The sequence below is a fragment of the Megachile rotundata genome, chromosome 13 (genome assembly GCF_050947335.1).
Source record: "Megachile rotundata isolate GNS110a chromosome 13, iyMegRotu1, whole genome shotgun sequence".
NCBI classification, from domain to species: domain Eukaryota; kingdom Metazoa; phylum Arthropoda; class Insecta; order Hymenoptera; family Megachilidae; genus Megachile; species Megachile rotundata.
Genome location: NC_134995.1, coordinates 11,020,822 through 11,041,305, shown reverse-complemented (window position 1 = coordinate 11,041,305; position 20,484 = coordinate 11,020,822). Strand labels below are relative to the sequence as shown.

Here is a 20,484-nt window from a genome sequence, read left to right as displayed (position 1 = left end):
GACAAGCTTGTTTACGTACAAGAGGCTAAAGACGACAAGGAACCCTCGGAATTGCCTTCGCCCTCGTACGCGTAGTGTCTCACATCGTCGAACGGATTCGTGTCAGGATCCTTGTCGCAGCTCTCCTTTTTGCCGTCTAGGAAACCACAAATATCTGGTACTTCATCGGGTGCTTCAAAAGAAAAAAAAAAGAAAAAAAATAAAGGATATGGATGACAGAGGCCCAGGATGGATTTCGGAGTTTGCGACCTCTTTCGCGGTTCCCTTACCTCTAGTCTGCAAACCGACGGGGGCTATTTTGGAATCGATAGGCGGGGCATCGTAAATGGTTCGCAGAACGTTCAAGTCGTAACCGGTGTCGACTTCGCCACCTCCTTCGTCCTCGTAATTAATTATATTTTCCCTGATATCGTCCATGTCCTTGTACAAGTCGTCGGTCTTTCGCCTGTGCACTACCACCGCGAGTAAAAGTATCAACAATATCGCCACGCAAACCAGTATCGCCACGAGAAAGTTCGTATCGATTCCAAAGGAAACAGCCTTGGCCATTCCGTGATCGCAACCAGGATCCGCGTTTCTAGATAACGAGGGCATTCCCAAGTTGTACGTCTAAAACATGAGAAAATCGATAAGTTTCGGGCGAAAGGTTCTCTTGTTACCGGCTCACGGTGAAACAACAATTGTCGAATTCTTTTCTAATATAATTACATTTCCATTGAAAGTCATGTTACGTATGCAACCGACGAAGCCTCTATCGGTCGGTTTGTAATCCCACGCCAACTGCGAAGACAGCTGCGCCAGATTGGTCAAAGTTCCACCGACTTGCATCGGACTGTTCACATTGAGAAATTCGTTGGGACCTTGAGGTGCGGTCAAACTCATGCAAGCCGAGATGCCGCAGTTGTCGACTTTCATCTCGATCGTCTGTAACGCGCGTGAAAAAAAGAAATAAGTTGATTCGCTGGTTCGTTCAACAGGTCTTAACGAACGAAACCACGCTCACGTTTTTCGTCCAATAAACATCTATCTTGTGACTTTTGCCGTCGGTAAGTTTGATTTGTCGTTGATCCAGCTTGACGGTTCCGGTACCGTAATCCATGTACAGAACTGCATACCCCTGCTGCAGCTCCAGAGCCATGAAGTCTCGAACTCCAATTTTCGGACTGTACGTCATCGGTCCGAAGTAAAACACCAGGCCGTTGTCCACGTGAGGCGTTACTTCGAGTCCTAGATCGCGCACAAATAGTGAACGATGAACGCTTTATAAGGAAACTATTGCGGAGGGAGAGAAAGGGAAGCGTGAAATAAAACTAAGACTAACCCAAATGAGAGTCGTCGCAAGCTTGACCGGGGGGCGGCATTACGGCCCAACCGTCGCCGTGGAATCCGATACCCAGAAGCTCGCATCTTGGTCCTTCAAGGCCCGGCGGGCATTCGCAACGTTCAGCCAATGGCGTGCCTCCGTTCAAGCAAACCAACGGGTCGACTACGTGACAAGTACAGAGAGGTTCCACGATTGCTCGCACGCCAACGAACGAGCTGGTGTTCGTATAGACCGGGTACGGATCCGTGCTGACGTTCAAATAGCTGCGACACGAACTGTTGCAATGCAACTTCTCGAAGAGACACTCGTCGATGTTCACCAGCAACACGTCGGTCTTTAGTTCTCGTTCGATCTCTTTGGCGTGTTGCGCCAATATCGTGTTCAGTTTCTCGGGAGCGTAGTAAGGACTACCGTGAGCCGAAAATCGAACGTCCAACAAGCTCTTGTTGTCGTGATGCGGAGAGTGGAGCACCGTGAACACGTCCACGTTCTCTACGGACGCGTTCAACATGTTCGCTATTCTCTCTTGGAATATCTCCTTTTTGCTAACACCGGATTCGTCGGGCGCGACGAAATCTTCTGCAGTCATTCCGTAAAAACGCACAGAACCCGACCTGGACACCGCTTCCTCGGGCAGTTCTCTCACGGTGACGTTCACGTAAGCGCTCACTTGATGTCGGTCAATGTGCATGCTGTGTTCGGTCACGATGAACTTTAGGACGAACGTATCGTTCGATATGCCCGATAACAAGGTAATCATACCGGTCTCTTGGTTCAATTCGAAGCCATCGTGAGACGAGGCCCAAGCAAAGTGTTTGTCGGGTAAATCCCAATCGTCCGCGTCGTTCACGTACACTCGCCCGATCTCCGTGCTGGGTGCTTCTCCTTTGTAATTGTAGACAAATATAGAGCTCGAACCTTCCGACATAGCATTGTCGTTCTCGTCGCCGATGATCACCGTCAACGTCGACGTCCCCGTCATGGGTGGTTGACCGTTGTCCGTGATCGCTATAGGAATATCATAACTCTTCCGTTCCTCGCGATCGAACTGAACTCGCGCGTACAGGTCGGCACCGCGGATCGCGAACTTGTCGAGAATCTCGTTGTCGGCTGTTTTCTCGTCGATCTGAAACTGAAACGGAGGTCCGTTCTCGTCCGAGTCCCAATCTCGAGCCTTCAGCTCGGTGATCTTTCCTGGTAATCTGTTCTCGGGCCAAACCACGGGGTAGGGCATATCGAGGAACGGAGCGTTATCGTTTATGTCGATCAGCGTGATGTTCACCATCACCAGTTCCCGCAAAGCGGTCGGGGAGCCGTCCTCGTCTCTCGCCATCACGATCACCTGGAAAACGCAACACGATTTCCGTTGAAACGCAACGAAATCGAAGATCTAATACATCCTCCTCGATAAATACTTACGGTCCACATGGAATACCCGTACGGTGAATCTCTATCCAGAGGTTTCTTCAGCGTCATGCACCCAGACTTGTCGATACCGATCAAAGGTTGTTGATCCTCCTTCACGATGAAATACGCGATATGCTGATCGGCGTTTCTGTCCTTAATGTCAGGGTCGTAGGCCACCACGGTGGTAATGCACCCTGCAACAAAACGCGCGGTTAGGTCTGAACGGTTCGCATCCTTCGTCGACCGAGGAGAATAATTACCTTCGACCAGTTTTTCTTCTTCGATCGTTGGGTTCTTCTCGAAGTCCTCGAAGACCGGTGGATTGTCGTTGACGTTCTCGATGAAGATCTTGACTTGGGCGGTGTCGTTGTACACCCCGTCGAACGCTCTTACGGTCAAGTTGTATTCCGTGATCTTCTCGTAATCCAGAGGTTTTTTCACGCGAATCTTCCCTGTGGTGTCCTCGATGTAAAAGCTGTCATCGGTGTTGCCGTATATGATGCTGTAGGTAACCGGACTGGCTGTGTCGGAGTCTAGAGCCTTCACTTCCGTGACCGGAGCATTGATATTGGCGTTCTCGAGAATAGCGCTAGCCGTGTAAACGGCCTGCGTGAAATGGGGCGCGTTGTCGTTCTTGTCCGCGATCTCGATTCGAAACACCTGCTGTCCCTTGTTATGTTCTCCGGTCTTGAACAGAGCGCTGGGCGAATTATCCACAGCGATCACCTTCACGTTGTACGTATCCTCCACTTCTCTGTCGAACGTGGTCAGGGTGGTGATGTTGCCGGTGTCTTTGTCGATGGCGAATAAGTCTCGGAAGTTATCCAACTCGTACGTAACCTTGATCAACGAAACGATAGGATCAGACGAAGAAGATAACGAGCGAAAGAGACGGGGTTAACGTACCTGATTATGAGCGGAAGTCCCATCGGCGTCGATGGCTCGCACTTGCATCACAGGAACGCCAGGTGGCTCGTTCTCGAGTACGCTACCCTTCTTCATCTCTCGAAACACCGGAATGTTGTCGTTCACGTCCTCCACTTCGATCTCGACCACGGTCTCGGCAGCCAGTCGATATTTGTTCTGCACGCGTACGATCAACGTATACAGTGTATTACTCTCGTAGTCCAAGTGTCCCGCCAGCTTGATGTCCGCAACGTCCGCAACATTCTTTTTCGTTTCCAGTCTATCGAAAATAAAAGACTAGGATGAACGTTGCGTCGGGAACAAGTACCTACGCGCGGATAATCTCGATACCTGAAGGTGTTTGCTTTGTTGGTCTGTTCCGTCCTGCCGTGAACGAGTTCAAAAATAATATCGCTATTATCCCCGCTGTTCGAAGCGGCCTTCAATTGCATGATGCTGGCGTCGAAGTCATTGAAGTTCTCCTTGAGTTTGATCGGTTTCGGCGGATCCGACGAGTGAATAAAAGTCGGAGGCTTCTTGTGGGACTCGACCACTCGAATATTAAGCGCGATCACGCTCGATTTTGGATTTTCCCCCAGATCTCTGGCAGTCGCGGTCATGCTGAACTTGTAGTCAGGATTCCGCTACGAAAGTTCGGTCGTTAAACGAGCTGTTATCGAAGTACGTTTCCTATTTGTCCCGTAGTACTCACGTCGATAGTTTTGTTGAGAAATATCACACCGGTCTTGTAATCTATACGAAAGTAGACGCCGTCTTCCGCCCTCTTCGGCGACAAACTATAGTGAACGACAGAATTGTTACCGTCGTCGATGTCCGTCGCGGAGACTCTCATCACCTCTTTGTTCAAAGGCAAATCTTGCGGCACCGACTCGGTGTACGCCTGTACCACGAAGCAACCGGGAAACAAACAAAATTTGTTTTTGTTCGGAACAATATCACTAAAATTCGTCCTTTCTCGACAGCAACCTTATTTCTAAAAGAAACCTACGGTGCATGCGACGAGATGTAAACGCGATGCTACGCAACGGAAGAAGCGATAGATGATCGATGGGATCGCAAATGCATAATTCCAAACAGCTTATTTAGGATTTCAAGCCGATCCCATCGTTCGAATTCGGCCAAGCGATCGATCGGAAAACAAAAGTAACACACGTGCATTCTCGTTCGTATTCCTATACACATACGTTCGCATTCGTGTTAGCATTCCCACGCACAACAAACACCGAAATAACGTTTACACCGCAAAGATTCGAAACCAACCTTCCATACGTATCCACGAAAGACCTGAGTTCAGGAAAGAAAAAAAAAACAAAGATATCGAAGCAGAAGATGGTTAGTGTGACACAGTCGTATGGTAAAACGTAAGGGTACGCGTCGATGATGCAAAATACGCTACGGGAAATTCGATTGGTCCGCAAAGTACAAGTTCGAATCCGATCGACGCGATCGTACAGTTGCAACGCATGCATTCTACCGGGAGCGATCGAGACGTCGAAATACGGAATCGGAAGGACAAAATTCGGATATAAACGGTTCGCGAAGTGGACGAATCGATTGACCCATAGAACGTTCGATTCCATCGGAGTTGGTTTTTCAGGAGCACGTACCACTTTGTCGAAAACGGGCTCGTTGTCGTTGACGTCTTCGATGGTGACTTTAAAGGTGCACACATCGTCGAGCTGAGGTCTTCCGTTGTCGGTGGCAAGAACGGTGAGATAAGCTTCCTTCTCTCGAGCGGGCTCGTCCCTGTCCAGCCCCTGCGTGGTCCTAATTAACCCCGTCCTGTTGTCGATCTCGAACTTCAGCTTCTCACCCGGAGCGGTCACGAAGCTGTACGTGATCGTACCTACGAAGGAAACCCGATTACGTCTCGTTGTGTTTCTTCCTGGCGGAAAAGCTTCGCGACTCACCTCCGTCGTCCGGATGATCCCTGTCTTCCGCGTGCACCTGTATCACCACGGTGCCGTGCGGTTGCTCTTCCTTCACGACCGGCGCATAATTCGAGCAGTTGGAAAACACCGGCTTGTGATTGTGGTTCTCGCCCGACTGCATCTGAGAACACACGAAAACTTCGTTGAGGGTGGAAATCGAGAAGAAACGTAATAAGAGGGAATCGAAAAGCACTTACCGTTAATTCCTCGTCGATCGAGGCTTGCGATCTCCAGGCCTCTGGAGAGTCCAGGTGTCTGGAATGCCTCAATCTCGTGGCATCGACTGAAACGGAAAGAAAACGTTACTCGTTAGAAATTCGCTTTTTCTCGCGAACGGATTCCGAAGGATCCTCGCACTCTTCCCATCATCTCCGTATTTCGCTCTCTCGACGCCGTAACACGGCCCCGTAAAAGCTTTCGACTTTAGACCGACGAAATGACACGACCTACGTCGAATAAATAATCGACTAAGCTGCGCGAGATCGTCTAATAAACATTTCGAAAGGTTCCCTTTAATTTTTCCACCGACGATCATCGGATTTTAAGAGCGTTGAAATATCAAAGACGAAGAGCCTCGTGCATTGTCCGACATGCGGTGTAAAATAAGCGCAGAGTAGATTTCCATTAACGAACTTGGGAGTTAATACCGAATTATGAATTGTGATGCGAGCTCGATACGTCGAGGTAATTGGTTAAGTTAATTAATGCATCGATCGCGGCGCGAAAAAAAACGGCAAAACCACGGCGTTTCGAAAATGCGGTGAAAAAATGTGACTCGAGCGAAGAGACGCGTGGTCGGGTGGAAACGCTGTAAGAGGGTGTACGCGAGTTAACCTACTTTCGTCGGAGCTCGTCCGCGACGCGAGGCTTCGCGAATCGGATAAAGATTCGAGCTAGCTTCCGTGCGACGAATTCGAAGCAAGGAAAACGTAAGCGGCGCGTTACCGTAGGCGCGAAATCCACGCCGCGCCGAGCAGAAAATTCGATTCACGCCCGGAACGAGAAGCGATCGCGACGCGTTCAAGAAGAAGCTTCCTCGCGTCCAAACCGTTTCCGGCTCGGCGTCGTTTGGACCGTTTTGACGGGCCGATCTTGCACGGGCGTAACTCGATTACCGACGAGTTGGCTGTTCGATCGAGGTACGCTCGAAGGTAACCGCTTCTCGAGTGAAATGTCCGGTGCAATCTTCTCCGTTGGCGAAGTTAACGGATTCGCGAGACAACGATGGATGTTTCGAAATATTATTTCCAACGAGGATCCCGTTACGTATTTACGGAGCGCCGGCTTTTCGTGACTCCACCTTTCAACGATAACGATTCTTATCCTCGTTCGACGTCTGAACGCCTCGTAAAAACTTGGGAAACGCGAGCTAGCAGTTATCGCGTGCTCGCTCGCCGTTATCGGTCAACCTACCCTCGAGACCGCTCGATACATCCTCGATACGTGTTCCGTGTAAATTTTTTTTTTAACAACTTTCCAACTTGAAATTTTCGACGATCGACTTTCTTCGCGTTCTATTTTCAACTCGGAGTGGTTTCCGCGATGACATTAAGCCGTACGGACTCTATACGTTATCCTATCCCCTAAAGAGTCGAATAAATACGGAAGAGGTAAACCCTAAAGGTTTCGCTGGTAGCGGTGTCTCTTTAGTCCCTCGGCTCTCCTTCGTCGGGCAACGACGAGCCCTCTTGTCTTTCACCCTCTCTCGTTCGTACAAACTACGGCTCTCGTTACAACTGCCGTTGATTGCCAAAGAAACCGATGACGTCAAAGAGACCTCCAGTTATTCCTTCCTATTATTATCCAAAGGACCCTTTCCTTCGTTACGCGACGACCATCGATTTCCAAAATCCTAAATACGGCTCTCGAAGGAAATCGATTACGGAAGGGACGTTATCGAGGAACGGGGGCATCGTTCCGTGAATACGAGTTCTTTTAAAGGATCGAGGCGGCTCGTCCCAAATTCGCGAATTCGGAAAAAACGAGCCACCTGTTGCCGAACGAGAAATCGATGACCAACGACGCGCGTGAAAATTTCGATGGACTTGCACGACGTTTCGAGCAGCACTCGATCGGTATCCGCAATTTCCATACCGCGACGCAGGTAATTACACGATTTCTCTTCCGTGTCGTCGCGACGCGTCGCAACGTACGCGGAGGCACCCTTTCATCGACCGAACGCGTACAAAGCCAATTGCATCAAAGAGCTCCATTGTCGCGACGGTCAGTTTTAGTCGATAACGCGTCCGATCACTTTGGGAATAGCCACCTACAGACTTCCTGCTATTTCGCTGTCCGGTGATCGCCCGGAGTCATCGATCGGCCGATCGATCGACCTGGATTTCGTTTATTCGTTTGCCGGACAAATATTCGTCCGAGCTTATTCCCCGAATGGAAACGGAATAAACTATGAAGAGTCCGATAACCAAAAATAATATCGCGGTATGCGTTTCTGTTCGCTCCACTTCCAACGCGACTAAATATCGCGGTAATTCCTCTTCCTTCCTCTCAATTTTTCCGTCACGAACGCGATTCCGTGGAAAGCTCCTCCGAAAATAGATTCCCTCGCGAAACCGAACGACTCGGTTCGCGGAGAGAATACGTTAAAGGAGGAAAAAGCGACGAAACCGTAACGTATCCAAATCCATCGGTACGCGTAACACGTTTTGACTGCGTTCGTCCCCGCGGACCGTTCCGAAGTCGAGGTAAAACCGACGGAACCGAGTAAACGCGATTTCTATCATCGAAATCGAGAACTAAGAGGAAACGTGACTTCGTAGACGGAACGCAACTACCCGCAGCTGCGTATTGGTCGAGTTGCGAAACTGGGACGATTCCTCCAGTTTTTTCCTCAACATAAATCGCGTTATCGACCCTTTGTCGACGCTCTTCGCTTCGACCGTTTATCGCTGAAAACTTTCAGCCGATTTTCCGCGCGTTGTCCAAAGATACCGCTTGCACTGCTCTTTCCTAAATCGGATGAGCGAAATCGCGTTACCGGGCCATCAAGACATTCCGTCGTAAATATTTGCAGTCAACGTTTGGATTGACTTTTCGCAGCCTACGAGAGAAGAGTGCAAACACAGACATCGATCGGACATCAAGGGAATAAATTCGCTGATCGGAAAATCGAGTGCTTCGAGTAACCTATACGAGCACTGTACAACTGTTGGTTCGTTTCTAGCATCAGACTGCGAATACACCGAGAAGCTAAGATACAGAGCTAAAGGCCCGTTGCTGTATTGTGCAGATGGCCCTCAAGACAATCCGAGAACAGCTGACGCAGTGTTAAAGTAAAAGCTGCGATTTTTGTAAAAGTTGCTCACTAAGCAAGTCGCTCTTCCATACAAACGAACATGTCCAAACGGTTTTTACAGACGAAACAGCAGAGCCCATTCTAGCTTCCGGTTGCTCGACGCCGTTAAAAGCCATGCCAGAACCGCTTTCCCGACCCCATCTTCGAGGGTAATTTTTTCGTAGCCGAACACGTGTCCCTAATTCCTTAGCCTTTCATTCCGTCCTATCCCATTCCATTTGATTCCGTCGTTAGAGCCGTGCCTACCCTCGTCTGCGAGAGAGGGTGCGGTACGCGTTCCCTCCCACGCGATCTTTCTTCCAACGAACCCTGAAAAAGTCACGAAACTAACTCGCGTCGTTACAAGATCGAACCCTCGTTTTCCCCTCGCGATCGGAAATACCGTCAGGGGAAAATCGATCACGTTTTTCGGGGTTGCGAACGAGTCGGGAGACCGGAAGAATCTATCGAGAGGGAGATCAAAATCTCTTCGATCCCACCCAGTTTACGGACAACGAACTTTCCGTTCGGATTCACCGCCAAGGATTACGACGCGGATTTAGCTTACGCTAAGTAGCTTAGTTTCTTTATCCGTTACTCGTAGTCGGCCGCGGAACTCGGAAAGGCGCACGTCCGCGTAATATTGGATTTGGTGCGTCGGACGCGACGTTCGATCGTTTTTAACCGAGTAATCCACGAAGGTTCGATCTTTGTCGCGGTAAAAAGGCAAAATTGTTTACTCCGAGGCGCCGTGTTTCAGGATAATCCGCGGAAAACCGCTGCGTCGGCTGTTTCTCCGTAATGGCTTTGCAAGGAGAAAAAATGCGATCTCCATTAGCTGGCCGAGGCGGAATAGACGCGTGCCGCCGCGAATCGAGAGGACGAAGAAATTGCGCGCGAACGAGAAGAGGTTAAGGAGGTTGGCACGCATTCCTGCCTTTTGTACTCGTTATCGAGCGAGACGCGTTCGTTGGCGGAAATTCCTTGGCTCGTTAGAAAGTCGCGTTGCCGTTGTCGCGCGATAAACTGCGCGAGAATTGCGGCTAATCCGCGATGTCGGGTCGAGGAACGCTCGTTCGAGGGTAGGCGAGCGGAGACATAACCGGTCGCCAGAAAAAACGTCGCCGTAATCGAAACGACGGCGTAATCCTCGTCACGAGAAGAAAGGAAAAGGTAAATGGCTCGCGACAAAGGTTTAATAACGCCGCATATCACATTCCTTTTGTGTTTTCCGAGTTAGTCGGCATCGGTGCAACATTTTCATCGAGCTTTTACGCTCGGTTGTCGCGTTACTTTCCTCGCTCGAAAACCGAGGGAAAAAAGAGACACCGACCTGGGAAAACCGCCTCCCACGGGAAGCCATGAACTTTAGCCGGCGAGATTAAACCGTGAGCGCCTTTTCCCGATCGCTAAAAATCGGTCAAACATTGTGCGAACAGTGTTTCCGCGTCAGCGATGCTGCGATCTCAACTTGGTCGAGTACTTCAAAAAGTAAACGCGTCGGGTAAATTTTTTAACTTGTCACGCTACTGACTTTGTGACGAATAAAAATTATATTCGCAGCGCGACTGAGTCTTCACTACAAGGATCTTTAAATTCGGACTGTAATTAACTTTTCAATTTTCCTTACAGGGTAAGGTTGCTTAAGTCGTATCTGTTTTATATTTATGGCTACTACATTAGGATTAAACCTTTGCGCTCGAAGATAATTTTACTGTCTACAAACAGCAACTTTGAAATATTAATTAAAATGTTAAATGACTTCTTTTGAAGTTATTATTTCTCTACTAATAATTTCCACTGTCTATTTCATGAATTAATTAAATAATGCTTTTTTAAATAATTATATTAAATCGAATGGCGCCTATTCTCGAGCGCAAAGGGTTAATTTATATAACAACGCAAAGATTGTTCAGAGTTGTTCTAATAAATAAAAACAATATTCACACTAGAATCGAATAGCAAATATAATTTTTACATAATTGCTAAACACTAATTTTTTTTTCTCAGGGAGGACTTGAGCAACCTTACCCTACGTCTCAACATTGCAGTAATAATTAGCCCTTACTTTAGGGAATTGATTTTAGAATAAGCAGTAAAGAAACAAAATGTATATTCAACCAATGCATCTGAGTTATAACATCCGAGAGAAACGTAATGTCGAGCCGCGAGCAAAGGTAATAACTGTGAAATATTATACGTTCTACGAGATTAACGGTAACGAACACAATGCACCCTCCAGATTCAGTTTGATACAATTCCAGGATGAAACCCCTAGCAGCCATGCTTCGATTAGCCGGTGTTTACAGCGCAGCCTGTATTTAGAGCGCTTCCTCTAAATATTTTCACGCGCGACGAAAAGAAGCGTGTTGGCGTTTGCGCGAGTTAACCAACAATGGAAGCCGCGGTGGTGGCGGTAACGACGGCAGTGGCCGTGGTGGTGGTAGCGGTGGTGGTCAACGGGCAAAAGGTGACCGAATGACAGAGCATCGCGCTGTGCCGAGAGTTGGCGAATAATTAGAGAGGCCAACGTAACACGGTTCCCTATACTTTTCCGACGGGTTCGCTAGGGGGTGGACGGGAGATTTGTTAGGTAGGCTGGTACGGGCTCGAACAGCTCCCGGTTGGCCGCAAAGTCCTCTTTCGATGGGAAGCGATTCGTTGGCGAGGAAACAACGATACTCGCGCTATCGAGTATCTCGCGAAAGCGCGTCGATTTTCAGCGAAAACAGAGCTTCCCCGAGGGAACGCTTTTCCATACGTTGACCGTTTACGCGCCTCTTCCTGGAACTTCGATTCTCAAAATTTCTCCGTCAACCGAGTTCCGCGAAATCGAAAGACCCCGTTTTTCAGCCAACGGCGGTTAATTAGCTCGCGAGCTGCATCAGCGAAAAAGGGAAAGAAACATCGGTTATCGGCAACGTATCGCTCGCTAACCGTTATTAGCCGCGGAAACGCCTTTAATTTCACAGCATCCCCATTACGTATCGATCCGCGACGAACTTGGAACTGGCCGACTTTCGTTCGAGTACACCGTCCGATCGACCGACACACAGCGAATAATTTCTCAAAAACGAGGCGATCGACTTTCGATCCTCCTCGAATTTTCGCGGGAGAACGAGTTATGCAACGCGAGCCGTGCGTGTTATCGAACGGGGAGCGCGTAACCGCGTATGCTAATCGGGAGATCGACACGACGCTGCACCGTATAAATTGCATTTTTCCCGTAATTGTGTTCGAACGTACGGTTGACCAGTCGTGCACGTAACGAGGTATCGCGAGCTAGGTTGCGCGTAGCCGTGCGCGTTTTCGAAATTCGCTAACCGCGCAATTTCCTGCGTCAACTTACGGTAATTTATGACCGCGACGATTCCCCGGAGTCGTGACGCGTCTCGGAAACGAGACGACGCGTTCGAATCCGATGGCAAAGAGCCGCTATCAAGGCCGAATGTATATTAATCACGCCGGGAAAACTCCGCAAATTATGAAGGATGAATAGAAGCGTGTGTCGTTAAAACAGGGCGGCGTCGCGGCGACACGTCGAGCCAAACGGAACTTCGTGCCAGGGAAGATTAAATTTGACCGCAGCGGGACACGTTGGCTCGCAAACTTTGGCAACGAGGCTCGATTTAATTCGCTAATCGAGCCTCCGCGGCCGATCGATAGCGCGAATCGAAATCTCGGCTTAAAGTTTATCGAGGGGTTGAAAGGAGGCCCGAAACGACATAATTCGATGAACGCGTTCGCGAGGGGTAGCCTAATAGGGTTTTCGGACGGAGCCTGTGAAAATCGCGAACCGAGAGGAGGGTGCCAACGGAAGCGCGGAATTTAATTCGATCGAGAAGGGGCGAGATTCGCGAAGGGCTGGCAAACCGGATTGAGACTATGAGAGACGACGTAAACAGATTTCGTCCCTCTGTTCCGTCGTGCGCGTCGATTCGTGTCTGCAGAAAAATCGCGATCCAGAGGCGAGGACGCGCGCGGAACCCGCATGCCGTGCATTTGAACGCGTCGTTTATTTTAACGAGGCTGCTCGCGCAACTTTCGAGCCAAAAGCGTACCCGCGTTGAATCGCAAACTTCGCTACTTGTTTCGCGAATAATCGCGCAGCGATAAATACCGGTGTACGCTGAGAGTCCAAAAGCCGGACAAGAACCAAAGGAGAAAATAAGACGTCGAGAAAAAGACTTTATCTCCGAGAAAAACGTAGTAGACTTCGCGCGGCGTTTTTCCGAGTAAAAAGCGTATCGTTTGTACACCGAAAATTTCAAACTCGTTCTCTTTTTTCTCGAGTCGATCGATAAAAGGACTGGCGTGGATGAAAGTCGCGACGATCGCGTGAACAAATCGCGTTCGATCGAGATTAAGTTCGAAACGCGACGGTAAGCGAGCAAATATCGCCGATAGAAAAGTTCCATTTCCATTTTGTCGCGCCACGAATATCGCGATCTCGTAAACGGACCACGCGCCGCACAACGTTGCACTCGTAATTCAAACGGATGCCAAACGATAAACGCCCTTTTTCCGTCCGACTATCCTGCCGTGTGCCTTTGCTGGTCAACGCTCCGTGGAATATAAATCGCCTCGTTTCGATCGTTCGTCTTTGTCCCGATCGACGCGTTTGTCCCGAGCTACCGTGTTCTCCCGAAACGAAAACGGACTCGACAAACGATCGACTCGACTCGGTCAATCGTGGCCGCGGATTGGCCGCAGATTTTCCTAGCAAGAATGCCAGAAAATAGCGACGTGACATTTGCAAACGAACTGCGGAAATACGATCTACTCGTAAATCGGTGAACGTCGACGATTCGCTCGGCCGATCATCGGCCTCCCTCCGGCCAAAATTTGGCCCGCTGCCTTTCTATTACGCTCTTAATTCGCGTTTCCTCCCCGAAAAACAAGTTTACCGGCAGGAAGAAAAGCAAGGCGGATAACCACGGTGCGACTCGATATCGTAAAACAGGCTGTAACATCCCACGGGAACTCGATTCGACGAGGGTCGGCGAACCCCTGCCGTTTCCCGTGGGGCGTTCGCAGTCCAAATACTAGTCGATTTCTCCCCAAAACCCCGCTTCCTCTTTCTCACCCTCGTCGATGGTCACGCGCCACCCCGTGCCTCGAATTCGCGACGTAAACTCGGAGTACCTCGAAGGTCGTACAAATCGGACAAAGTTTTCTGGTAAAGGGTGACGATCGCTTCGATCGAGAAATCAGTTTTCAACGCGTTCGGACCGTCGAGCCGTAAAGGCTCGTCGTCAAAGACGCTCTCCTCTCGAGGGTAAAAGGCGCGCGTCCGACGATCGATCGCTTTAACTGGGTCGTTTTCTCGGTCAGCGGTCGAGTCTTTACACCGCGCCGGCAAGCACGAATTTGCAAGACGGACAAAGGAAAAGTAAGTACCGGGACGGAGGCGAAAAGAGCAAAGAGCAACGCGAAGCATCGAACTAGGCATCGAATCGATCGAGGGGCCGACTCTTCTGGCGAGTAATTCGTCGCAGCTAAACGCGTGCCTCGCAAATACGCTGGCACAAGCGGAGAAGCTAGCGCGGATAGTCGCGAGGGAGAAACGGCTGGTTGGCAGGAGAGCCGTTTCTACCCTAGGGGAATATATCGCGCGAACGCGTGTACCGATCGTGCCATTGATCGAAACCCGACGCGTCCTCGTTACGTCAATTATTATCGAGCATACGAATTGCCGGACGAACCTCGCTTTCCAGGGTAATTTCCCGTTGGAGTACGTTCCGTGCAGCCTTCTCTCTCTATCTATCTCTTTTGCTTGTACCGTTCGTTCTTCCTCCCTTCTCTCCTCCTCCCGTATCGCGTAATTTCATAGTCGTGCCGCGGTCAGCGTTTATTCGCGGTCAAGAAACTTTTCGACTAGAATGAACGCGATCGCCAAGTTTGCTCGCTCGGAAAACATCGGCGGAATTCAACGATAAACGAGCATCGAAGACACCGGTTTCTCTCCTGCGTAACCCCGACGTTCCAACGCGATATTTCCCGAACGACTCGTAATAATATCCGCGATCGTAAAGCCGTTTCATCGTCGCGTTTCTTATTTCTCCCGTTGCGTTCTGTTCCGCGACTTTAACGGCCGAATCAAACGCTACATTATCGAACGAATCGATTCCGATCGTCGGCTAACGTCGTAAAGAACACTGGATGACATAAAACTCGTGTCTTACAACCGACGTTTTTTATCCAAGTTGCGTTCGGTCAGAAGAGTTTTCTTTATGGAAAGTATTGCAAAGTTGCGGTCCGGTAACAACGTTGCGTTTCGGATCGACGGCGGCGAACGTCCTCGTTGCCCCGGCGATCGATCGAACGACGCGTACAAAGCTATCGCGAACAAACGAAACGATTCTTTAGACCGAAACTTCGGGTTTCGTACATGACCGCGTTCGAGAAATTACAAAAGAACGGTCAAGGATACGCTTGTGAAGAAAAAGAAAGCGCAAAACGCCGTAGAAAATTGCTACCCCGCAATTCGATCGAGCGACAAAGTTTATACAATCGCGTCAGAACGGGGATGCGCGTGCACGGCAGTTTCGCCACGGAAACTGTGTCGAGCGAATCACGCGATATCGGAGCGCTGTCCCGGAGAAAAAAATCTGGATAATAATGGAAAAACCGCGAGCGGCGTAAACGAGAAACGTTAAATTTTCATCGCCACGGCGGGCAGCGTCGAACGATAATTTATGCCTCGCAGCGTCGATCGAGCCGCGAAACGCGTCCAGCCGAGCGCTCGTCGACCACCGCAAAATTAGAACTAATTTTCGATTTAACTGCGACTCGACAAATAGCCTATGAATATTCACGAAACAAGTCGAATAATCGAATCGAAAGCGTCCGAGACTCGGGATGAAAGCTGCTCCGCGATCTTTTTCCAGCGATCGATCGTCGCGTTATCCTCTGCCGGAAACGGTGAGCTGCGTGCGATGCGTTCGAGGAAAAAGCAAACGGGAGAATGGGAAAAAGGAAAGGAGACGAGTTTATTTTTAGCAGGCGCCAGCGGGAGAAGCGTGTAGGGTGAGCGTAACTCGTCGAGTACTCGTTGCCACGTTCGCGCGTTCGCGTGTCGCGAGAAACAACGAAAGCATCGTTCGACTCGAGATAATTCGTGAACAAGCGTTTTCTTCGGTCCTCGATCCGTGAAAGAAAAAGCTTTGACCGATAACGATTTTATCGGCTTGAAACTTTTGTATCGAACGCGACCCAAAGGCCTCTATAATGCGACTCCAGCTAAATTCGACGTCTTCGGATTAGGAGAAATTTCAACAGAGGTGTGTTTCGATAAAAGCGCGTCCAAGAGGAAGAACAGTTCCCGATAACGTCTTGCATCCGCGGAAGGGCATCTGCTCTCCCTGCGACCCTTCTCCACCAGCTTTCATCGATTTACCCTCGGATCTACTTTATTTCGTGCGTTCGTTGTGTAGCAGGACCCTTCTCTCTCCAACCCGGCGTGTTCGTGACTGGAGCGTACGCGCGTTACGCGCCTCTCGACGCACCCGTGACTCATAGACCGAGAATCCACTTTGTTCCATTGCTCCTATTGCTTCGATCCCTCGCCCCTTGTTGTTGCTTACTCCGGTTGCCCCGTCGCTTTTCTAGGTGCTCACCGAAACTCGCGAGAGATTTTCCATCCAAATCCATTAACTCGACACGGAAATAACGGTGAACGAAGAACGATTCGTCTTTGCAACGAGGAAACGAACGGCGTTGATTAAAACGCTCGTATATTTTTGGGAACTCGCCACCCTACACGGAACACCCATGAGCGCATTGTATCTTAGTTATCGCGCAACAGCTGCGCTTAATAGTTTTCAGCCCCGTGTTCATGGGAGGAAAACACCGGTGAGCGTTATTTTCGGTGATGCATCGGGGAACCGATGAATTCGAATGAAAAGATCAAAGCGAAGGGGGACAGGCATCGAGATCGTTCTTTGTTCAACTCCGATCGACATTTGGGACGAGCAGGACCAAACGATTTACTTTTTTCTCTTTCCAGCGAACATTTCTGATTGGAGAAAAATATCGGTAATAAAGTATCGCGCCGCGTGGACGCGACACCGAGGAAAAAAGTTTGCGGCGCGATTCGATGGGCTTGAAGCACGACGTAATTAATAACGGTGTCCCCTTCGAATTTATGCGAATAAAGGAAACTGTTCCGCCGACGAAACAGCCAACTTCTGTAGGAATCAAGACGATTCTAACGAAGAGGAGGCAAGAGCGCTCGACCGTGCTCCTCAAAATCGAAACGACGCGACGATACGTAATTATTCCGCGTCCATGTTTGCCTCTGGAAGCGCGTGATTACCAGACGTAATTAATGGTAGCGATAACGCTCGAACGTTCGAGCGATTCTAGAAAAACTGGAACGCGTCTGTGTCCGCTTTTGGTAAGCGACTATCCGAACACGACTTTGATCGGTTGGCAAATCGGATCTATCGGAATCACCGTCCCGCGGATGTTTACCCTTCCAAGTTCGCGCGATCAAAAGTCGTGGGACGTCGAAGAACTGACGTTTTTAGCACGCGACAACGGCGGAGCACGAGAAAAAAATTAGAGGGTAAACTCGGTCGAATTAATCCGTTTCTAAGGCGAAAATCGGAAAACTCGTTTCGCGAAGCGGATGGTTGATATACGCGTATGGGTGGCGCGAAAAGAATGGCGATCAATTGCGAATTCCCTCGGTAAACAAAGGAAGTAATTTACGTAGAAAACGAACAGGGGTGCCAATTGGAAATCGGATTGGACGAAATTCAATTAAGAATGGAGGGGAGCCGGTGGAGGCGTTAAGGCGCGACCACTGTCCGAGTTCGGGAATCGGCTGCTTGGATACGAACGAAATTTCACGCTCTAACGAAGATCGATCGTGCTCGGACGAAAAAATCCGAAAGACTCGAACTTTGCGATCTTCTCGAGAATCGTTGCAATCGAATTACCCGCGACGGCTGCCCGTGGTCGAAGGGCGGAAATTGCCAGCGAAGACGCGAATTTACGTCCCTTCCGAACAATGTCTTACCCTTCTCTAACAGCTACTTACGTTAATGAGTTACCGACCAAGAGGACTCGAGCAAAAGCGCGGTTTCCAACGTCGTCTCGGAAGACGCCCGTCACCTCTTAGACCTACCAAACGAGCAACCCCTTTTGCGCGAGCTCACGGTCCACACCAATCTCCATTACTTTACCTCGTTACGCTGCCCTGCCACCAGACACCGTATCTTCCCTTCCAAACTACCGCCGCTACCGCTATCCGTCGCGAGTCTCGTCTTTCCTACCCCCGTTCTAACTCGCAAAATTATCCGATCCCGCTCGAGAGAAAGAACATCGCTAACGAGAGGAGACCCCGCGCGATATCCGGAGTCAACGATCGATCGTTTCGTTATCCCACGGAGTGTTACGCGAATTTCCAGCTAAAATTAACGCGAAAAGTGGCCTCGATACACCTGGAAATACCTAATAGCTCGAAAACTAAGAAATGACGATGATTAGGGTTAAAATGGTTCGTTTCGCCGAGGTTAACGGGGTCATCGGGGAAAACGGGGCCAGTAGATTCGGAAGAAGAACCGTCTCGAGGGATACGTCGAACGCAAACGCGTTTCTCACGGACGCCCTTTGTTCGCGGTTCTCACGTTGCGCCGAGGGACCAAGGGACAATTAAGCGAGTACTCCCCTTCGGCCGAGCGAGCCCGCGCGCATGCCCGCCGAACCGTCAGGAACTATCTCGTGACTCTTCTTCCTTTACGTCGACGTTTAATTTCCATGGTTGCTTCGGTCGATGGGAAACGGCGACGCGAGAGAAACGGGTCGAGCGGTAACAGGTGCGTGCAACGCGGCTCCGTCTTGTTTCTCCTCGATCCTGGTTACCCGCTTCGACCCGGACGATAATAAACGATCGGCGCTGAAAAAACCAGACGCGGTCGCGGCGGAAAAACGGAGCCAAACGCGGAACGTCGACCGAACGCTTTTTCGAATCACGAACAAGGTTTCGATGCAACGAGAGAAACGGAATCGAGGAAAAACGCGGTATTTTATCCGGACGATCGACGACCGAGAAGATCCGAAAGAGTCGGAACGTTGCGCCTCGAAGAATCCGTACGCGTGGAAGCGAGAGGCCAGAGGAGGAACTCGTACAAGAGCCTAACGATCGTCCGCGTGACAAGACCGACGAGAATGTCGATGACGTCATCGATTCAGGTATCCCGCGCGTGAGTCAACTCCGAAGCGAAGTTCCGAGAAACGAGCTCGTTCCATTCGATCGTTCGGTTATCGCGACGCTCTTATCGTGCGTCGGAGGTTATCCGTGCACGTAGACGAGTGCGCCTCCGAAGTAATCTATTAATAAATACGTAGGATTTTGTCGAGGCAGCTGGAACGAATAACAGCGATGGATGCATACGCGTTATCGTGCGGAGGCTAGGCAACCCATGTTGCCTGCGCCCATCATTTTTATATATACCCGCAAGACGAGCACCGACAGCATACCGAACAGAAACTACGATCTACTGCGAGTATTCGCACGTATTTTCGAGCGAATAATTTGCAGTCATACATATCGGTCGGATCGGGGAACAAGACCCGCTTCCCTGAATTGCTGCGGCTCATAACGAGTGCACAGTACGTACTCTCTAGAAATGTGGGTCTTGTCTTTTCGAGATGTATTTCGTACAAAATTAACCCTCTGCGTTCTTTAATTTAAAATTAATTCAGAATATATTCTTTACTTATTGTAAGTAGTAAATAAATGAGAATATCCCGAGATATCATTCGATCGAGTCGAGTCACAAATGCAAAGATGCGAATGCATTACGACTGCCGTTCGTCAAAAATCGAAAATGTTCGCGTGATTCAGTCGCGCGTAAATCGAGTGGCTACGCTTGGTCGGATAAATCTCGTTATAAAAGGGTTGACGGATAAACGATACTAAAAAGAGTAACCCTTTACCGAAGTTGCGAACTAGCTTCCGATACGAGTGCGTCGCGTAGTTTAACGTTCACGAGTTTACCGAAAGTGACTCGATCGAAATTAGCTGTCCTCTTTCGGAACGAGTCAGCCTTAACGGTTTCTCGTGAAATGTAATGCAACCTAGCATTTTCTCTCTCTGTCCCCTCCCCGATGAATCGTCATCGGTCGAGCGTACGATTACGTTTCGACTGCCGCGCCCTGATAAGCGGGCATAGGCCGCTTTTCGACGAACGCGATCGACGATAACTCCCGGTCTATTCTCCGTAAATCGGTACAACGAAAAACCGCCAGCGTCCGATGACGGCTTCCCGTGTCCAGTTAAGCGAGCAGAAACGGAATCTAACGGAACCGCGTTACTTTCTTTCCCGTTCGTTTCGATGCACGGCCTCTCTCGACCGCTATCGCGACTATCGATTTACCATTAACGTCTCGGCTTAAACTCCGTCAAGGCTTAAACGAACAGACATTCGCACCCCTCCACATCGTTGATTATTTTCGGAACGGACGGTTAAAAATACTCCACCGAAACTTCCTTTTTTCTTCATCCCCGAATAACTTCCGGAGATGAAACGCTCCCTACGGTATATCCTCGTAATCCAACCTCGAGCACGCGGAAATTTAAAAGAACCAGT

General features: G+C 49.7%; 1 protein-coding gene across 2 annotated transcripts in view; it reads right to left on the bottom strand.

Moving 5' to 3' along the window:
- The window catches only part of shg (DE-cadherin), a 32,969-nt gene that overhangs the window by 2,496 nt on the left and 9,989 nt on the right, over nucleotides 1-20,484 (bottom strand). The window contains exons 2-14 of one of the 2 annotated variants that reach the window (XM_012291523.2): nucleotides 5,787-5,872; nucleotides 5,569-5,710; nucleotides 5,266-5,504; nucleotides 4,350-4,538; nucleotides 3,989-4,281; nucleotides 3,638-3,917; nucleotides 2,992-3,571; nucleotides 2,744-2,925; nucleotides 1,322-2,666; nucleotides 1,004-1,227; nucleotides 709-924; nucleotides 270-609; nucleotides 20-136 (exon numbers count right to left, since the gene is read on the bottom strand). In XM_012291523.2, the coding sequence (XP_012146913.1) occupies nucleotides 20-136; nucleotides 270-609; nucleotides 709-924; nucleotides 1,004-1,227; nucleotides 1,322-2,666; nucleotides 2,744-2,925; nucleotides 2,992-3,571; nucleotides 3,638-3,917; nucleotides 3,989-4,281; nucleotides 4,350-4,538; nucleotides 5,266-5,504; nucleotides 5,569-5,710; nucleotides 5,787-5,872 (4,233 nt within the window). Of the gene's footprint in view, nucleotides 1-19; nucleotides 173-269; nucleotides 610-708; nucleotides 925-1,003; nucleotides 1,228-1,321; nucleotides 2,667-2,743; nucleotides 2,926-2,991; nucleotides 3,572-3,637; nucleotides 3,918-3,988; nucleotides 4,282-4,349; nucleotides 4,539-5,265; nucleotides 5,505-5,568; nucleotides 5,711-5,786; nucleotides 5,873-20,484 lie in introns of both variants that reach the window. The other variant, XM_012291522.2, reaches the window with a different exon arrangement.